The 21,047-nt window shown below is 42.4% G+C and overlaps 3 protein-coding genes across 3 annotated transcripts; 2 read left to right on the top strand and 1 right to left on the bottom strand.

Annotated features, from left to right (window-relative positions):
* Positions 1-270: 270 nt before the first annotated feature.
* LOC105418192 (butyrophilin subfamily 1 member A1-like) lies at positions 271-3,784 on the top strand. The gene is made up of 9 exons (XM_029839886.1): positions 271-737; positions 881-943; positions 1,213-1,569; positions 1,715-2,008; positions 2,081-2,182; positions 2,272-2,316; positions 2,397-2,420; positions 2,509-2,556; positions 2,935-3,784. Exons 1-9 carry the CDS (start codon positions 734-736, stop codon positions 3,492-3,494), a joined length of 1,497 nt encoding a protein of 498 aa, XP_029695746.1. The 5' UTR covers positions 271-733; the 3' UTR covers positions 3,495-3,784.
* Positions 3,785-4,944: 1,160 nt separating this feature from the next.
* LOC105418193 (uncharacterized) lies at positions 4,945-11,015 on the bottom strand. The gene is made up of 8 exons (XM_011616893.2): positions 10,858-11,015; positions 9,329-9,438; positions 9,108-9,192; positions 8,833-9,028; positions 7,467-8,536; positions 6,513-7,309; positions 6,064-6,261; positions 4,945-5,991 (listed from the first exon to the last, which is right to left on the bottom strand). Exons 1-8 carry the CDS (start codon positions 11,010-11,012, stop codon positions 5,747-5,749), a joined length of 2,856 nt encoding a protein of 951 aa, XP_011615195.2. The 5' UTR covers positions 11,013-11,015; the 3' UTR covers positions 4,945-5,746.
* Positions 11,016-18,719: 7,704 nt separating this feature from the next.
* LOC101073095 (interphotoreceptor matrix proteoglycan 1-like) lies at positions 18,720-20,387 on the top strand. Its single transcript, XM_003976007.3, has 6 exons — positions 18,720-18,859; positions 19,157-19,216; positions 19,310-19,476; positions 19,560-19,621; positions 19,710-19,858; positions 19,941-20,387. Exons 2-6 carry the CDS (start codon positions 19,174-19,176, stop codon positions 20,024-20,026), a joined length of 507 nt encoding a protein of 168 aa, XP_003976056.2. The 5' UTR covers positions 18,720-18,859; positions 19,157-19,173; the 3' UTR covers positions 20,027-20,387.
* Positions 20,388-21,047: the final 660 nt, after the last annotated feature.

Raw genomic sequence — 21,047 nt, 5'->3', positions numbered from 1 at the left:
TTTTTATTTTGTATTTGTAACGTAGTTACTTTTAATCTACCCCAATTTAAGTGGTTTTAAATGTACTCCCGTTGCTTTCAAATCTACACCACTTCGATCCGTTCAGTGAGAAATTCCTTTTCCGGCCACTCCCTCTTCATAACAACCAATTATTCAAAACAATTTCAAACTTGCGGCTGTACAGTGAAACAACTTTGCAGACGCTGGAGCGGTTTGGCGCATGCGCACAACACACTGGCACTTACCGTAAAATGTGGTCTAGAGATGCAACAAGTATTTGGTCCCCCCCCCCCTTCGGTTAACAGCAACAGTGTTCGTCATCAAAATAGATACAATACAAAAATATGCTTAATAAATAGTTGAATTATTTATTATCTACTTGGTTTATCTGAACTAATGCTGATTAAATTAAAATAAATCGTTAGTGAGCAGCATCCAGGGACATTACGTTAATATATCAAGCGATCTCTTGAGTCTATTTCTGTATTTATGTGTCTCTGAATACTTGATATTCCATAAACTTTAATTATTATCCTCTAATCTGCATATATATGTATTTTAAATTTGTCTTTCCTTCTAAACATGCCGTAAATGTTTCAGTCTATAAGCTTAAAAGTGAAAGAGAAAGTAAATCGTAACTTTGAGGAGGCCAACGCGGATGGCTTAGATCAGGAACAGGAAAAACAAGGAAAAAACATTGGATTTTTGGAGTTGATCGTGTCTTAAAATCGAAATGAGTAAGGAGCATTTGTAGATTTTTAAGTTTAGTTGTTTCTTTTCAGATGATTACGTGGAACATTTTGCTGCTTTGATTCGGTCCTTCGTCGTGTGCAAATCGTTCAGATTTATTTTCATTTTGCCAATCTGCTTTTAACAACAGGTTTGTTGGCGATACTTCCTCGTTCGACGGCTGCACTTTTATTTTTGGTTCACGCCACAACTGGTGAGTTTGTAAATTCTTTTAACCTTTGAACAGCACTTTGTGTTACATTTCTTGGACGAAAGGTGCGTTATGAATAAAATAGAGTTAAGTTAAATCCGCACCCAGATTTCTTTTTTTTTTTACAACACACACACAAGCACACACACGTATAAATATGATTGAACTACTTTAATAATCCTGTGAAATTTAAGTTGAACTCTGTGAAGTAAGTTAGAAATATTAACGACTTGTAATCTTGCGACTCACTCTGATTGTTTCCTGTTCTACAGCATCAGACTTCTTTTTGAAGTCCAGTCCTTCTGTCTCGGTCCAGCGCGGTCACACAGCCACTTTACCCTGTTGGCTCGAACCTACACAGAGTGCGGAGCTTCTGGAAGTCCTGTGGTACCACAGAAATGATGTGGATTTATCAGTTATGCGCTACAGTAACAAAAAGGTTTCCAGTCTTTCTTCGTACGAAGGCCGAGTCTCATTTGGTCCCAGAGGTGTCACATCTGGGGGGCTGGCATCAGGTGATGTGAGCCTGGAACTGGTCAATGTTACACTGCAGGATTCAGGAGAGTATACATGTTACGTGAGCAGCGACCAGAGTCACGACACTGCGGTCGTCACTCTGGCTGTGACAGGTGAGTGTGGTGACAACTGTGAAAATCTCTTATAAGGGTTTACAGGACTGCCCGAGATCGCAGCACGCTATGAAGTTACAACTATAAAGCATATGATGGTGGCAATTTACTGTGATATTAATGTTTTTGACACCTTTTACCCTAGAAACAGGAGGTCCTCTGCATCTGTCAGCAGTGTGGACAGACAGTAGCGTTGTGAATGTGAGCTGTCGGTCTGAAGGCTGGTATCCAAGACCTCAGCTGAGATGGTTGAACCAGAATGAATCTCTGACACCAAAGAGCATCCAGTACACCGAAGACTCCCTCGGTCTTCTGTCAGTCCACAGCTGGGTGCTCGTGTCTCCTTCCTCTGAGATCATCTGCACAGTCGGTCTGCAGGGTGAAGAAGAAAAGGAGACAAGACTTCACCTGAGTACTCGCAGTGAACTCCCTCAAACTGGTAAAAGAGACACTCACAGTTTATTTATGTGCAGTATTTATTCCCAGTGACTGACCAAATGCTCGTCTTTAGAATGTACACATTTATCTGCTGGGATGGTGGCCGTGGTTGTACTCTTAACCATCATGACCATCATAACCATCATTTTTGGAATAGCCTTTTACAAATCAAGAGGTAAATTTAAGTAGAGATACAATATTATTGTTTATTCTACCCACAGTTCTGACATCATCAGTATCAAAGTGACTGTTTTTGTGTTTTAGAGAAGAAAATCAAATCACAAAGGAAGATCAGAAACACAGAGGAAGGTAATAATCAATCATTCACTTTCGTTAGTGCATTATTTTTCCTGCCTCTAATATAATTTGCGTTTTATTTTCCCTCCCAGAGAAAAACAAACTTTTGTCAAAAGGTGAGACATCATGTTGTTGCTGTTGAGTTGGTCTGAGTCAGGACAGTTTTTATAGTTATTTTAACATCAAACTATCTCTTTTTTACAGTCATGGACTTGACAAACCTATTAGAGGCCAAGAAGAATTATGTTAACAGTAAGTTTATTAAGTTGTTTTGTATGATGAAATCTAGACACCAAATATAAACTATGAGAGGAGCCTAAATAGAGCTTGATCTCCCCCTGCTGAGCGGCTGCAGTACTGGAATAGGCTCCGCCCCCTCCTGCTTTAGACAAAACTTTATTTCTGTATTTCTGAGATATTCTAATGCCATATAAAGAGAGGAGGACAGTGTGATCAACGGCTGTGACGTCAGCAGTTGAGAAGAGCTCCTTCTCTTCCTGCTTGGCAGCTTCTGTGGCCCAGGTTCATGTTCAGGATTCATCTGTTGTGTTGCTGATGACTTCTGTGGTAAAATGTTGCATTTGATCACTTGAAATATTTCCTTCATCGGACTCACTTTTTTTTCAACAGTTAAAATCACGAATCCTGAGGGGGGACATCCTCATCTCCTCATCAAGGCTCTACCGAATGGCTACGTAGTCAGAGATAAAAGGTTTCCTAATGGGTCAAAGGTTTCCATGATAACAGCGATCACTGGAACAAACAGCTTCTCAACTGGAGAGCACTACTGGGAGGTTTCTCTGGGGAACACCAACACTGATCCGAAAAGGTCCTGGTGGCTCGGGGTCACAAGTGTATTTAACATCCCTGTGAATGCAGACTTTTGTCCCACAGAATCGAAAGGATATTGGTTCTTGTCCTCCTCCTCCTCTGAAAACCCTGATTTCTTCCAGTTGAGCACAGAACCACCAACTTTGCTCCCAGTTAATTCCAGACCTGAGAGAGTGGGTGTGTACCTGAACTGTGAGACGGGAACAGTTATCTTTTATGATGTAGACAACAGCAGCATCATTGGCAGGTTAACAGGTGACTTCCAGGGTGAAGTGTTCCCATTTTTTAATCCTGGTTTATTTGATGCAGCACCTTTGATGATATTACATCACAACAAAACTGATCCTTTTGAGTTGTAATGAGGAGACTGTAAAGCTCAACATCCATTAAAACAATAGGTACCTCATGTAAACTCTGACAAAAAGGAACTCAGACCATTCACTCAAGTTCTAAGGTACTGGAATATTTACATTTTCTACAACACTTAGATTTCACTACAGTTCTAATGTAATGTTAATTTTCAAGTACAGTGGGACCTCTACTTACGAACGTCGCTACATGCGGAATTTTCAGGTTACGAAACGTCTCAACGGGAAAATATTTCCTCGTTACGAAAGAAATTTCAGGATACGAAAGGCAAAAATACGCTACCGCTGCTACTCGCAGCACGCGGAGTTTAGCGAACGCAAACATGATTGTAGCTGCTCTGCCATTGGCTATTGCCTAGCATTTTCCTGTCATCCCATTGGCTAGAAGGGACGTCAATATGTACAAGTTTGTGTGTATCCCAGCGTCGCCTTCGTTTAACTTTTATTTATTGTGGGTGTTTGTATGTTTGTCCATTAGATGGCGGTGTTACCACAAGTGTCAACATTCGTTGCTAATGACGGTTAATTTACATAGAAAACGCGTCTCTACTTAAGTAATTTTCAGGTTACGAAACAACTTCCCGAACCAATTAATTTAGTAAGTAGAGGTCCCACTGTCTAAAGTAAGAATTCAGCATCTGGATTATTCACATTTGTTTGCAACTTCTAATTTGATTTTTTTTTTATTAATTTAATAGTCACACTTCTTTAAAGGGTTGTTTTATTAGATTACATTTGTTTAGAGCTATTTTGCAGCAATAACTGATTATTTTTGTGAAAGTCAAATAGAACGCTTACTGGGTAAATTCCGCTGATTTGCATCTTATGATCTGATTTTTAATTGTTCATTAAGTGATGACATATGACATATGTAAGAGCCATAGAGCAGAATTGATGTGTGTAAAAATCACATTCAATTTATGTTTGCAATTTGTATTTGTTTGATGCATGGTACATGTTATTGTGTAACTCATATAAAAAAGATTGTTGACGTAAAGTTTTGGATGACGCTCCCTGAGATTGACTTAAGAGAGCATGCGCAGCGTCAGTCCAGGTGAGCTGCATTAGATACGGGAGCACAAAGTTTTCTTACCGCCACGTTATGCGAGTTGTAATCTTTTGGAATTCATATAAGGACTCTTAAAATGGAATTACATCTCATGTCATGCGAGTGAAGAATTACTGTGTCAGCAGCATAAAAATGGTACGTTAAGTAAGAAGATGGAGTGCCATTACAACATATTTAAGAGCTCATTTAGATTTTTGTAATTAGTAAGACAGAATGGTGACTTTGCCATATTACACTTTCAGTTAATGTTAAATATTGGAATAAACTGCAGCTGTGTGATGAAACTCGAGTCACTGCGGGGTATTTATTAGTTATTTACGGGGGTTGTGCTGTGTGGCGACAACTTCACAGTCCATTTTAAGAAAACACGGCCAAATGTCATACACTTTAATAAGTACAGGTAATATTTACAGTATATACACCGTGACACAATACCAACTTTCATCACTACCGTATAACTTTAACATTTGGGAGTATTTACACGGTCGATAAGACCATATCAAATTTAAACTGATTAATTAAATACGCGTGCCTTTGATACAGAAATGTCTATGATGGCATGAAGGGATGAAGAACCACTTCACGGGTGGGTCATGGTTTAATGGATATAATCAACACAGAAGAATATTTTTTAACAGCGCTGAGGGGGATCTTGAGTGGAGGAGTGGCAACGTCAGTCAACATCAAACACAAACTGTACAGTCTCGAAAATGTCCGTCTGTTCATGGATCAGAACCAGCGGTTTCCTTCCTCCGAAAACATCAACCGGTTTGGTCTTCAGCCTTCGGAAAAACAAACTCTGGAAAAGGATCAATTTAAGTACCGCCCCTGGTGGCTTAAACGCGTACTGCAACCCTCAGCGGGTCTTTTCTCTGGTGTCTCTCAACACATTGAACATCTAAAAAAAGTGACACGTAAAAATTGTTTTAAAAAAAGCATTTTCATGTGTCTGTACTGACACTTTTTTTTGGAGTACATCTCGTCCAGCTGCTTAAAATAGGGGGAAACAGCGGTGAAGTCCCAAAATTGAATTGATTTGGAGCTCCAACCATCTGTTTCTAGCTTAGTTTAACCTTCGGTAGAAAAGAGAGAGACTTCTCTGGATTATGACTGCTGGTGGGTTTTTTTTTCCTTCTTTTTAAATTATTTTTACATGGTGGTCTGGGTCTTTTCTCTAGCAGACGGCAGCAGCACTCTCTCGCCTCCCCTGCTTCTTCAGGAGTTGGATGCGATTGTGGACGTAAAACTTGATGGCCCTCCAGTCCCTCTGGTTGCTCACCAGCAGGGGGCAGAGTTCCAGGCAGCGCTCGCAGTCTGCTTTAGCAGGAACTCGCAGTTCCATGAGGTTTCTATTCAGGTGAGTCTCCACCGCGACTCGCTCCGCCTCCGACCAGGGACGCTTCAGCACGCCGCGCTTCCCTGCCAGGGAAGTTGAGGTAAGGTTGAATAAAACATACCTGTCTGGCAAAACACCGCCATGCGCACGATTACCTGATTTGGGTGGCGTGCATCTCCTCTTACTGGCTACTGGTGGACTAGCCGGGGAAGCAGCAGGTGGCCTTTTTTTCCGAGGTGGTCGCCCTGGCCCTTTTTTCTTCACCATCGCTTCGGCCTTCTCCTTCACTTCCTCCTTTTCATCCTCAGCCTCTGAATCTTCTGTAATGGAGTCGGCCGAGTTTCCGGACATGACTGTACCACAGGAAACAAAATCGAAACTTAATTACTCACATTTAAATCCAATTGTTTTCCCCCAGGTCCATGGAAGAATTGAATATCAAGATCAGTCCAGTATCTCTAAGTTTTACAGTTAAGATGGTATCTTCCCTCTTGTCATGTGTATCTATTGAAAGCAGATGTTGACGGTCCAACCTTGAACTGATATGCGTGCCGGAAATATCTGCTCTGCCCGGGAAAGCGATTCGTCTGGTGCTAGTGCTTACCGTCCAACTCCAGACAAATCTGCTGCAAGCTCATTCCTCGGAAAAGCACGCCTTCCCTCTCTCCATACAGAACAACTCGACCCACTCGGCCCATCAGCCCCGGATCCCGCAGGATGGCGGAGCAGCTCTGAGTCACGTGGTACTCTCTTTCCAGGAAGTCCTCCAGCCGTTTTATGGCTTCACCCGGGCCCTCTCCTTCTTCCAACATGAGCAGCTGAGTGAGTATTGCTACCTGCCGCCGCACGCGTGTGCCCGTCAGCGCACTGGGGTTCTTTGCGCCGCTGGCTCGCGCCAGGTTCCTCAGCAGGTCTGTGCCACGGAGTGGGGTGGCGGGGGAGTGATAGGGTCGAGAGAAGACATAGGGGCTCTCCGGATCCACACCCACATTGGGACTGGTTTGAAGAAGTAGGTCCAAACAGGATTCACAGTGCGGAGGAAAGATAAGAGGCTGGACCCGACCACGTTTGCCCAACACGCCGGCCCGTGGGAGGTGACAGAGGACCTGCCGCTCAAACGGAGACAAGAGGGTTTCCATGCCAGAGGGGGTGCTGCTGCCGTTGCCCTGGGGGTTGAGGCGATTGTGGTAGTCCTCGATGGTGAGCTTGGCCACCTCGCACTCCCTGTGACGATTGTAGAGGATGAGCAGGGAGAGGCTGGAGTGGCAGAGCAGGCGCCAGGCCTCGGCGGAGTGAGGGGACCGCGTCAACGAAAGGAAAGACGACTGCTGCTGGTGACGGAGGTAGATGACCAGACAGGAGAGGGAGGACAGCAACGGCGACATGTGATGTCTGTGTGTGCTGGAAGAGAAAGGCAAGTGTGAACGTGAAGCTTTTAAATGACTTTTCAGCCCATTAGAACATGTAATATAATCAAGAAAAGGTTCCCAACATCTGAATTTCATCGCAATAATATAAAAAGTAAAGCCATAATTTTCTTTTTTATAAATCTCCACACCTGACAATGTCTCCATTCTTCTCATCCACTGCATCATCTTCTCCTTCAGCACTCAGCTCCAGCTCCTCCTCGGGGTCCACATCTGGTTCTGGAGTCGGAGGAGGAACCAGCTCCTCCTGGTTTCTCGAGTTGTCCACCTCAACCTTTTGAGGCTCTTCCTGCTTTTCTTTCTTCATCCGCCTGCCCCTTCTGGGCGTTGACGGGGGAGGAGGAGACGGGCTCTTCACTCGGGGCAGCATTGGTGCTGCTGGGCATTTTGCAGAGGACGCTGGAGGGCTGGGTCCCTTCTTGGCGTTTACCACTTGAGTCGTCGACGGCGGTGACAGTGAGAGGGAGAAAGATACACCTCCGGCGCTGGAGCGTGTAGTTGGGGACTCCCTCTCCCTGGAAAACAGGGAGGGGGGTGTGGTGTTGGAAGGCGAGGGCTGAGGGACGGCGAAGGAGTGGCTGTGGTTAGCAGAGGCGGTGGAGGCGGATGGCGAGGGGTGTGGGTGTGTGGTGCTGCCGTTTGATGTGTTGTGCGTGTGCATGTGTGCCAGTTCCATAGCAGTTCTGACCTCTGGCTGGTTAGCGTGGTGTTTCTCCAGGTGGCGAGCGAGAGATCGGTAGTGGCGCCCACAGTATGGGCAGTGCTGTCGCCTGCTCACCTGTGAGGCCCCCGAGCCGCCGATGTTGATGTTAATGTTGTTGTTGATGTTGGTGGTTGGGGGGACCAGAGCTCCAGCAGCCTGGGATCTGGTCGAGGACGCCGCTGGCGCCGGGCGGGAGAATGACGAGCAGGGGCGACCTGGACCCCTAGAAGAAGAGGGTGCTCCCTTCTTTTTTGAACTGACCACCGTGGCCATTTTACGCTTCTTGCGGCGGCGAAGCATCCGGCCCCTCATCTCCTCCATTTCCTCTTCTTCGTCATCATCGTCGTCATCATCGTCTTCCTCCTCTTCGTCCTCCTCGCGGTCTGAATCGCTGGGCTCAGAGTGGGTCAGAGGTGAGGATGAGGGTGACAAGGACCAGGAGGGGGTGAGGTAATCGGACACGGAGAGGGACAGTGGGTGGGGGCCAGCCTCTTCCTCCTAGAGTTGAAAATAAAATAAAAAAATGAGAATTTTTTTTTTTTAAACCTCAGACTTGATTTATGAAAAACAGGCAGATTAGGAGACAATTTATTGCAGCACTTGAGGCTCTAGGGAACGTATTTTCTCGTACTGTTGCTTGGCAACAATTCTTAATAGAGATGCTCATTTTCTGTCTTTACCAAAGACACTAAAAAGGCAGAGCGGAGCACCTTGCAACCCTTTGAAACCTTCTGATTAAAAATATGAAATAAACTCCAATACAGTTGTTGCTGACAATAAGGTAAACGTCTCACCATAGCATTCTCGCCCCAGTCGGTCAGGCTGTAGTCCACTGTAATCTCCTCTCCCTTGGCGATGTCCCTGATTGCGATGACCACCAGCCTTACCTGGGTGCCACAGTGGACTTCTCGAATGCGGCAGTTTGGCGGCGGGTGGAAGAGGACAGGTCCCCGAACACCGCTTGCTCCTTCCTCTCCCAACTCTGGGACACTGCAGGGGGAAAACAGATATAAATCAGTAGTACAGCTCATCGATGTGAACAAGACTTCCACGGCGATGGTTTCCTCACCAGAGCTGAGTGGGGTCGGGGAGGTAGTAAGGGCTTCCGGGAGGAGGGAGGCGGTCTTCTGCGCCTTCTGGATACTGGCCATCGCCTGGAAGGGAGCCAGCTATTTTGTTTAAGAGCATCTTAAATACTTGATCACCTTACATTTTCAAAGATCAGAGCTATCTCACATGGAATTTGAAAATAAACCGTAGGTGAAAGGATTTGTGCGGGTCCATATTTACCAGGGCTGTAGCTGTGCTCCGACATGCTCTCCTCCTCCTCATCTTCTGTTACATATGCTCGGTCACACACCTTCACAGGTGTCCCTTTCCTTTTCCTCCCGCACACGCGCCTACACAAACAAAAACAACCTACTTAATTTAGCAAAGCGGCACATGCTGACAAAGTCGCAGCGTCGGTAAATATTCAAGTAGATGGCAGCCAAAATGACCGAGCAGTAATTATCAAGAATCAGGCTGAAGTGGAAGCACACCTGCTGTTCTGTTCGGCTTAATGGTGGATTTACTAGCAATCAAACAGACACACGGGAATTTGGATTTCTGCATCATGCACACAGTTGGATCAGCAACTTGAGCTCTTGCTGCTGAATATTCAACCAGATACTTGCTTCAGAAATGAGCAAACAGTGCAGATTTTCAGTGCAGAGAAAGTAAATTGCACATATTAAACCCAAACCTATTTCTGTCCCGGTTCTGTTACTTATTAATGCCGTAACAAATGTTTAATTCCAAATGACCAAAAACATCATGCATTTTACTTCTTTTTGGCCTGACATTTCTAGTCAACATAATGAACAGGTTTTCACTCTGCAAGTATCAAAACAGTGACCTGGTAAAATAATCAATCACTTTGAAGAAAGAATGTACAATTACTGCATTCAATGTATCATAAAAAAAAAACCCTGCAGTAATTATTAAGATGAGGGCGCTTGTAAAGAACCAAAAAAAGGTGCAAGGGAGAATTCGGGTATTATTAAGTCCTGGATTTGGTTTATTGAAGGATCGTGAATAAGTCGATAACTGAGGAAGACAGTATTTCGCTTGCATTATAATTTTTAGAATGTCTAATGCTCAACCCCCTTAATCAACCCTACAATCACGTCAAACTCGGATTAATAGCGAAGTGATAACTAGAGAAGAAGAGAACACCCATCTTCTCAGTCCGTTATCGTGTTTTTGGATAAATATTCTCCCCCGTCAGCAACTTTGTTTACTTAAAACCAAACGAGCTGCGAGTAATGACGAGCGAGCAGTAACCAACGCAGGGTGTTAAAATAATAGGCGGTTTGTTAAATGTGCTACTTCGCTGTAGAAGTGTGGAATAAGAGGGGTTTGTTGTCAACACCAGAGGCTGATTCCTGCCACAGTCTGAGAGCTGCAGGTTCCTGTTGGCTGCTAGCATCAATGCTACTTTTAGCCTGTTAGCTTCCAGCGGCTAACGCTGAGGCTCCAGCCACAACAATGAAGAATAAAAAGCCTCGACGGTTAAATCCGAGCCGCTGCGGCCCCGGGGAGCTGCGCCGTCGCCGGTCACAGCAGCCGACAGCAAGATTAACCCCCCCAAAATCGCCCCCGCGGCGTCGCTTTTCCGCGATATAACGCTGAAATCATGCACGCGAGCACAGTCGTCGAGAACCAAACACACGCGCACGCTCCCAGCGCGTGCGTTCGGGGGGCAATTTTCCCCCCGTACGGATCAAAAAACAGCCCCGCTCGGCGACCGAATCCGGGCCCGAGCGCGGCTAGCTTACCCCCGCGGCGGTGGCGGCTTGCTCCCATCACCGTCGCTGTCGAGGGTCGGTGGCTCCCGGTAGTCAAAAGGCGAGCGTACGGTCTCCGCCATTAGGACTTCCTTCCCTACCTCTCGCGCTCCGGTAGAGCCACGCAGTGCGCATGTGCACAACATCCTCCGGGCTTTTAATGATAAAATGGGGCGCGCTCACCTCAGGAAGACCGAGCGCTGCAGCCAGCAGCTTCCAATTACCGTAGTCTGCGCACTGGTTGAGCAGCAGAAAACCAGTAAGGCAATGGGTCTACTTTTCTATGGAAATATCACTCTCCGCCAATTGAAAGCAAAACAAGTATTGTGATATTGTCCGTTTATTCTAGTTCAGAGAATGCATCACAAAAAAATCTTACACGTTGGGCATACAACTAGAAAACAGCTGAAATAATTACATTTTAACGTAGGGAAAAATTGCTATTTTACTGTAAATTAATGCCATTGGTTTGATGTTTATAAGTGCTCACTGCATTTTTTCATGTGTGTATTTGGCTTTTAACAAAACTAGGAAAACCAATGTTACAGAGTGAGAAATAGGAGCAACCTTCAGCAGTTTAAGGTAACTTAATGAATGAGAATGAGATAAGGAAATGGGCAGAAATTTCAGAGCCAACTATTTCTACAGAAACACAGTTAATGTTGTCAATTCTCTAACACAATATTTGTTTTATCTTGTTGGAACAGGTGTATATTTGGTTGAGCCTGTTTTTTTCCCGTCACTGGTGTAAAACAAACGTGATCACTGACTCTCACACCCCATTAGTTTAAAGTGGTAGCTGGTATTTTATAGATTTACCTTTTCATAGTAATTTCAAAGAAAATGTACTTGTCTCACAGAACAGTCATTGGTTGACTTTGCGAACACAACTGTATTGTTACAAATCAAATGACACTAAATAAAACAGGTTAAAGCTGGGTTTTAAATCGTCGAAGCAAATCCAGTTATCACCACAGATGTTGAAGAAAAAGCACGGCAGTAATTAAAACTCGCAGAAAGGCTCCGTGAACCCACACTAACACTACAGTAAAGACGTGCTACAGAGTGACAGGTGCTAAATTCGGGCCTAAACTAAGAAATCCATCACGGTGAGATGCAACGTGTCACATGACGTGGTTCAAACGCGTGAGCAGTGCAGCAGCACATTCAAGTATAACATTGTAAGATGTGGGTGACCACAGCAGCAAACGTGACATTTGATCATCGCCGATCGTGCCAACACCAGGTAACAACACTAGCACTATGTTGTAAGGAATTAATACAATTACTTATGTCAACAAGGCAGAACAAATAAAGCTATACGACCTATTTAAAAGGGCAAACATCACTCACAGTTTATCAGTCTTGGCTACATTCTAGCAGTTAGTAGATATTTGATTGTTATAAACAGCAGATATTTAGTAAAAAAAAAAAAAAAAAAGATAAATTCACTTAAATAAAATAAATTACATTTTGGTGTACAAAAGGAAATCACTGCAGTCTCAAACTGTCACAAAGCAACCTAACCTTTAGCACGGTAAAGAGGATACGTTCACCTTTTTGTCAAAAGAAGTAGTGACTCGAGCAGCCTTGAGGTCATTTTCACACTCTCTGAGGAAATACCACCGTCTGGGGAAAAAAGCTTTCGGCTTGGTTAATAAGATTAGAGGTGATTTGCTGAAGAAGCACGTTGTTTTTAACCTCAAGTATTATAACAAATAGAACAAGTAATATTCCTTTAAAAAACTTAAACCGAAGAGCTGGTTGTTAGTGTGGAGTGAGTTCATTCGTTGATCCTGTTCGGATGGGAACGCCGAATTATCAGATCTCTTCTGTTCCTTCCCTTTCTATGTGCAAGACATGGAGCGTCTGCGCCGCCCGGTCGGCCCAGTGGATTAGTTCCAGTAGCACTCGGTAGGTCCACATTTTGAGGCCGAAAACTCCCCCACTGCCATCGGTTTCCTACAAAGACAGAGAGAAGTTAATGTTCCAAACTTTTCCTTTTATCCCGATGCAAAACCATAAGACCAACAAAGGAAGTGTTTTCTTACAAACTTTGATTGTTACAAAATCCAAAGAGTCGGTTGACATTAATCTACCAACTTGCCCTAGTTCACTTTTCTGGAACTGGATCAATTCTACCTGATCCTCTCTGGAGGTTAACTCCACGTTAGCCAACGCAAACCTTCCTCAAAAACTGAAACGCTGCACCTCATTGCACTGATGGTCTGGGGTCACTTCCAAAGTGACACCTCCCATCTCCACCAGATCTTTGGTGGTGCGGAGCAGGTACTCCAAACGGAGTCGGACGCTGTTCTTCATGGTCTCGTAGTCACCCTCCATCTTGCCCCACTCCTCCTCCTCCTTTAGGATGACACACTGGATCAGCCCCAGGCACTGCCGCAGAGCTTGATGCAGCAGCTGAACCTGCTGCTCCGCGCTAGGCTCCTCGGCATCGTGGGACAGGGAGACGATGCGCCCTTCGTCTGGGGTGTGGTCAGCCAAGAAAGTCTCCCTCTCTCTCTGGAAGAGCAAAGACACCATTTAGTACCAAGCAGATGCATAAATGTCGTTTTTTTTGTGTAGAGTGAATCACAAGTGCAGCAGTGAGTGACAGCCATCTTGATTACACTAATCAATTAAGAGGTGTTGTTGGGCACAGATGGCACAGAAGCAGGACAGCAGTAAAAAAGAAAAAAAATCCAATAAACTCAATTCAGGATGCTCCATTCAGACAATTAGGTGGGGGTTAGAAGCTCTTTAAAGACAATTGCACTGTACAACGCAGCATATCGCACAGAAACCCATTTAATGTACATATAGTAGAAGCTAATTACAGGCTAATGTGTCCCAACGCCAGACTGGCGTGACGTTAGCAGCCTGTAAACAGATAACTCACGTAAAGCTGGAGGAGATGGTTACATTCGTAGTGCAGTAGCCGGGCAAGAGCCACCGCTCTCGCCGTTCTCGACCGCCCAGAACCCGGTGAGTCCGGCGCCGTTATTCGCCGCTGCGTGTCCTGTTCTGCCATTTGAGCTCCAGCCCTGTTTATGTGGTAGCTTAGCAGCGAGCCGGATGGAAACCCAAGCGCCCCCTCCCCAAAAGCAGAACAAACGTCCCGTCTGTTCAGGGAGAACGGCCGGTTCCGACGAGAAGATTCCCTTTTATGCTTTGTGGGATCGTCAGCGGTTCGGAGGCGAAGATCGGGTGCGAATGAAGCGTGTTTGTGTCGGTACGTTCGCGTTGGAATGCGCGCAGCAACAAGCAGTTTTAATTGGTTCCGCCAGCGAAGGGGGCGGTTTTTGTTTGTTTGTTTGTTTGTTTGTTTGGGTTTCGTAAATGAAAAACCTCGTCTCCGCCACTGTGACAACAAGGATTTTTTTCTCCTTGCAAATATCTATTTATAGACATTTCTCTTTATAGATGTTCCCGTCAGAAACAAGTTTTTCTAAAACTAAATAAAAATAACGGGGACACCGAGACGTTTATTTCTTTAGTATGTCACTAATGTAGGCCTATATTACAAAATTGTTTTGTTAAAGTTAAATTTCATGTGATATGTTCCAGATGTAAGGCAACATTTAACACATACACTTTAAAAAGTTTTTTGTTTTTTTTAATTTTAATTTATTATTTCATTTTATTGCAGTGAGTAATGAGTTCCTTTTTTCTTGTAAATTATGCTTGAATTATTCAGTCACAATATTGTTCTTAGTTCAGAAAGTCAAATGGTGCGTTCATTTGTTCACACATCAAGTTAAATAATGAAAATATGAGCTTCCAAATCACTATCATTTATACTATTATTGAAAAATTTCGCATTTTAAAATTAGTGCAATCTATATATGTTAATCTTTATAACCTCCACCAAGGAGTTTATTTGTCGTTTGTCTGTTAGAGAAATAACTCAAGAAGTTACGAACGGATTTTAATGACATTTGTAGGAAAAGTGGATCACGGAGTAATTACATTTTGGTGATGTTCTGGGTTGCGGAGGGATTTTGATCTTCCAAAGATCAAAGCCAAAGGGAAGCGGTCATAAATCACAATGTCACGTCACATTGGTGACTCAAATTTCCTGATAATCCAATCTCTGGAAAGTAAAAAAAAGAGACAACTTTACACTTTAATCGTCATTTATCAAAATCAAGGTGTCACCTGTAGTAACAGGATATTGTTGTCGTATTTTCCTTCAAATCTCAGGAGCATGTGATTACGTTCAGACACAAAAGAAAGAACTCCAGGTTCAGTGAGCATGTCAGGCTGCAGTTTTCCGTTTCGTTTGTCTTTATTTCACTTTTTGCAGGTGCAGGTGCAGCTCTCTCCCCTCCTTCTCTAGTTCGGCCAATAGGTGGCAGCCGAGACCCGCAATACTCATCTAAGGAAAGAGGGTAAAAGTCTTAATGATCCCACTTGCCTACAGTTGTTACTGCTCTCCATAATTTAACATTATTCTCCCATCATCTTTGAAATACAATGTTATTTCATTTATCCTTACATTTACTTTACTTTAATTGTAATTTATTTTCACCTTTATTTGATATGAAACTGTTGGGTTTCCATTCGGGAGTCTGTGGTTGCTTGTATATTACTGAGATGGGGAGATTGTTGTGAGCAGTTTTGTTGGTTTTGTTTTATTAATTATACTAATTCTTTGTGTGTGTAAGCTAACCTCGTGTTAAAGTTGTGCATGTGGCTAACAGAGAACATGAGCATAATTTTCTTTGTTTTGTTTACTTTAGTAAATCCTGGACGAGTACAGTTGCCAGAGTGTAACCGTGGTCTCTTTTAACAGAAATAAAGTGATTTATGGAGAATTGGTGACTGTCTTAAATACACAACGCAAGAGGCAAAGTGAGAGCCGCCACAAGAGCGTCTGATCCTTTCAGAGACCTGACTTGTAACTGTCAAGAAGATCCACTGCAACAAATGCACAAACCTCCATCTTTTACAGCCAATGTCACCCTTTGACTCTCTTTGTAACTTAATTTTCCTAATAAATTACTGATGAAAAATTAACGTTTGTATGCCAGACATTATATGAACAACTTTGTTTCCTTGTTGCCCTTAGGGCAGCTGATTTAAGCGTTCTTTTCTTATTGTGACTAAGACTACACGAAAAAACAAACACATCAAAAATTGAATGGTAAAAATAGAAATAAACTAGGCAGACAGGTTAAAAAATACAATATGTCACTCACCACCCTGTTATAACCTCCGGTTAAAGCATTTTACATATTTCAAGTGTTAAAAGTTCTGAAGCAGCCAGTCAGGAGCAGCAGAATGTCACATTTCAACATTGTATCTAAGATGGCAACTCCGGCAACAATTAAGGGATAAAGAGTGATGCAGAAACAGGAAGACAATCAAACACTTGTCTGTGCACATTCATCTCATCCCTGCCAAAGGGAGGCCTCATTCACAGGAACATTAAGTCGAACCTGTTTGCAACGTGAGTGACGTGTTTATTATTTAGAAAGAAAAATGTAAAACAGGGAGGGAATGTTTGCCTGAAAGAATGAAACCAAGGGCTTTGATCACAAAGCAACCTACAATGTTGTGTAACCTTTTATTACTACGACCTATACACACACAGATCATACTACACAATATGTGGAGACATGATCTGCTTGGCGGCGGTCTGAGCTCTCTGAGTGCTTTCTTTCTGTAATTTTATAGGGTAATGTTTGCTCAAATAGGTGTAGACACCACCACAGAACAGCAGTTTATGTCTAACTGACCGCTCCGATAGCACGGACATAAAAAGGCCTGTTTTGATTGATTCAGACTTGTTTGTAACCTAATAAATGTTGTTTCATTTTTTATAGTGAAAGAGGGAATTCAGAGGTTAATTTTAATCATTAAAAAATAAGAAAATATGTTCAACATGGAAGAAAGACAGCAGCAAATATCAGTGTGAAGATCCGTTTGTAAAATTTCTAATTCCTTAATAATTTCCTGAAGAAAAATCACAGCTAACGGAAATAAACAAAAACACAAGAGGTGAAAGAGGAAAAGGTTAATTTAAGCATGTGGTGTTGATTATTATGTTCTGGTGCTGTTACCTGGGAAACAAAGGCGGAGGCCTCGATGGAAGTCAACTACGGCAGCAGCTCTCACAAGCTCAATGGGGTGCGTCAGACATTAAATCAACAAATGTTTTTCATTGTTATCTTTAAGGTAACTGATATTCTTATTTGGCATTGTCAGTAATAAGGAAGGAAAATGAACATATAATCAAAAAGTATATTTGAATAATAATTTGATATCACTGCTTGCTGTTTTCACTGCCAGTAGCTTTTTTGATACTGTGCTAATTTAAATGCAGGCAAACCGTGTTTAAAAACAATGTTCATTAATGTGCAGCTTGAACCTTTTTTCAAACAAAAATCCACATCGAGTCCTTCGACTGCCAGCATCTGTCTATTTTTTAAAAGTTCATCAGCCACAATACAGCTGACAATGTTTTATAAAACAAAATAGCCACAAAATGTAGATACTTGTTCTTAACTTTAAGCCGTATTCTCAAGAAATTTCATTGGATTCGACTGGGTGTGACCCAAAAAGCAAGATCACCTGCAGTCTTGAATCTCGAGTCATGTCGCAACAGCAAGATCCCGGGGGATCTCAGGCTGGGAGCTTCCTGTATGGGGTCAAAGACTCAAAAGTGCTTTAAAAGTGATCAGTAGAACATGAAAACCACCTATAAAGTGGACAGACACCCTGAGGAGGGTAGTTCGGTTGTGCGTCACAATCCAGGATGTAAAGCACGTTCGCATGATTATACTGTATATGGTTAAAGGGTTTTACTTCAAGATTCAACTGACTGAGTGAAAGAGTCAGCAGCAGAATGTCACATTTCAACATCGCATTCTCTCAGAGGCATCAAATAAATTAAATCAGTTGCATTGTCTTTAATTCATAACCCATTAAAAATCCACCTTGGCTGGTCTAAGTCGTAGCACTTTACCAACATGGAAAAATGAACGTGATTGTGTTTGCACAAAGGTGGCTGCTATTAATAACACCCTCATCACATCCCTGCCAAAACACAGGCGTCATTCACACGACCACAAGGTCACACCTGTTCAGCACCACCTTTGCCTGGAGGTCTGACCTTCCTCACAAAATAGTATTTTCACTCCTCACAGACAGTAAATGTGCTAAAACACCAAAATGAAATGCATCAAATAAACCCCGGATCGATCATTACACCGTGGCTGAGGTTCAGTTTGTTTGTGTTTGCCACAATAATGCATGCAGCATTTAAAACACGATGTCACACCCATGGGGTAAAACGCAAGTGACAAAAGGACGCCGTGCCTATCATTCTTGAGCGAGGAATGCTCTCTTTTAATGACCGATATGGAAATAATGATTAATGCTGTCTTCTTGTGCAGCAAACACAAGAATTTAGCTGACTGACCTGAACCAAAAGAAAGGATTCTTTTTTTACATCACCATTGTGGAACATTTAGCAAAGCCTCTAGAACTTTATGCTGAAGACAACAGTGGAATGCCTCACATGAAGTGAATGTGCATGTTATTACAATGACTAAAATCACAGACGGAGCAGTTTGAAATGAGCATGTGAGCCGAATCCTCAGCGCTGTCGATTGACATTGTTATTTTAAATCTTCTTAAATCTAAAAGTCCACTATCCTTCCTCAAATTCTGAAATTAACTCATAAAATTTTACTCCTTGAATCTATTTTAGAATAAAATCAGAGTGGAGTTAAAAATATTTCATTACTTGTCATACCGGTTTAGCATCATCATTGTGCTGAATTACAGACAAAGAAAGGTGTGTTTAATCCCGAACAAAAGAGAGAGGACGAACCTTTGCAAAGGCTAAATTAAATTTCTCTTGTGTAGCAACATTTCTAACATATGCCTCGTGAGTTACCCACGTCACATCGCACATTTCCAGCGTATAAGTGCCACACAAGTGAAGAAAAAGGCTCATAATTTGTGTCTTGTTTCTCAAGTTAGGGTGAGTAGATTAAAGAATTTTGGGTAATTATACATTTGAAATAGTGACAAACATTATTCCTTTACCAGCATTCTAAAAAGAAAGTTTTTCAATTAAGTGAGAAGGGCTTCTTTTCAGCTTAGGCAACAAAATATGGCGATTTGAGCAGTGATTTTGAATCAGAACTGTTTTTTTTGGATGAAAATGATATACAGTTGCTTTGCTGTTCAGTTTAAAGATCCCAGTATCAACTGCATTCTCAAGATTCCAAATTTAGTGCGTAGATCCTGGGAATAACCTGCTGTTCTTTCTTTATAGATCCAGAGAAAGCTAAGATGGGAACTGGACACCTCACAGCGATATTGCTGATTCTTTGTGGTAAGTTTACTACAAATCTCGATAATGACAACGTAAAAATTTATAGTCGCCTGGGGTAATCTTTCCCTGTAATTACTCCGTTTGATTCAACAGCATTTCCTGTATCGTTGGCCAATAATGCTTCAACCGTCGTGGCTACAGCAGCAGCAACCGTCGAGTCCAGTGTGAGTTTCAGGTCGCGGCGGAGCACGTTTACCAGTGCCCTGCTGGATTCATCATCTGAAGCTTTTAAAAGTCGAGCTTCCACCATAACAACTGCGGTGCGTGTTGAATCCAGTGCTGTCATCACTGCCGATTTAAAGAAAAACTTTAAAAAGAAGCACTTTTTTTCTCCCCTTCACAGCTTGAGCCTTTCTTCAAAGACAATTTCACCTCTTTCCTATCGATGAGAGTGACCTCATTCAGGTAGTTTCACAATCATATTTTCGTAGTGTACCTAAGGTCACTTCCACAAATCTGACAAAGTCCTAAACCAGCCTTTCCATTCCTGCAGAAATGGATCTGTAATCAACGACCTCAAGGTCAGATTCTCCGGCACGTCGGTCCCTCACCACACTAAGATCTCAAATGTTTTGGTGAACGCATCTTCCAAAGTCACTGACTTCGACATCGAGACCAGCTCCATCACTGTGGACAACATCGGTAGGAGCATCAACTGTAACTTTGTCAAACAGTGGCACAAACTTCTGCTCAATGGATGTTTTTTGTTTCTACTTCTTTGCAGTCTCAAGTGGAGTCAACCACAAGATCAGTCTCTTCACCTCCTTCTGCCTGGCACTGTTGTCGTGGTTACTGTCAAGCAAGCAATAGATTCAGTGGTGGCCACCTTCAGTTTTCAAGATTATATAAAATGACAAAAGATTTAGAACTGCAAGATTTAAATGAACAGAAGTCAGACAATAATTGATTAGTTCTAAATACACATAACCTGTCTCTCATCTCCACAATAATTTAATACTTATGTCCTGATTTCTCTTAACAGAGTGGTCATAGCACAAATCACAACAAAGATTATCAAAGGTTTTATCCATGTATATTTTATTGTGCGTGCATGAAAATATTTGTATTATACACATTCTTATTTATGAACTGTATTTAAGTTAACCTGCTGAGATGCAATATTGTATGATCCTGTCAAATAAATTGTAATAAACTCAAAGTCTGACTGTGACTTTGGTGTCTGTTTGTTCTTTGAAATTATTGAGGATATTTCTAAATATATTAATTACACGGTTATAACTAAATACAAATGTAATTATCCACTTTGCTATATGAGTTTAGCTAGTTTATAGCTGTGATGTGAAACACTTTTTAACGCATTTTAAAATTCATAAAATTTCCAGTGGCAGAGACCAGTGGCACTGGTTGTCGTGTCACATTTGGGTCAAAACGGGTTGGTCGTTTAGTCTGCGGGTCTTTGGGCATTCTGTCTACCTGCTGCCTGGAGGGGTGTGCAAGGGATGCAACCCACTCTCACTAATCGGTCCACAAACTAATCTCACACAGTTGTTACAAATGATTGTATTTTGTGAAGGAATATCTGTGTATATGATCTCCCCCCTTTTTAGTTGTTTTTTTGTTTTTCCTCTTTCTTTTTATACATGCATATTTTCCTTTATTACATATATTTATGTTAGTTGTTTTTGTTGCTTTTGGTTCATGTTTTTAGTTTGGCCGTGTTTGCGGGTTTCCCATTCCAGGATGAAAATATATACAAATGTATAATTTTAAAAGTGCATTTCATAATTCATCAATGTTTCATAACATATTTTAAGAAACAAAGATCATATCCAGGGTGAGACCAGGTGATGATGCATACAATGTTAGGCTT

Source organism: Takifugu rubripes, chromosome 8 (genome assembly GCF_901000725.2).
Source record: "Takifugu rubripes chromosome 8, fTakRub1.2, whole genome shotgun sequence".
NCBI lineage: Eukaryota > Metazoa > Chordata > Actinopteri > Tetraodontiformes > Tetraodontidae > Takifugu > Takifugu rubripes.
This window is presented reverse-complemented; position numbering and strand designations above follow the sequence as displayed.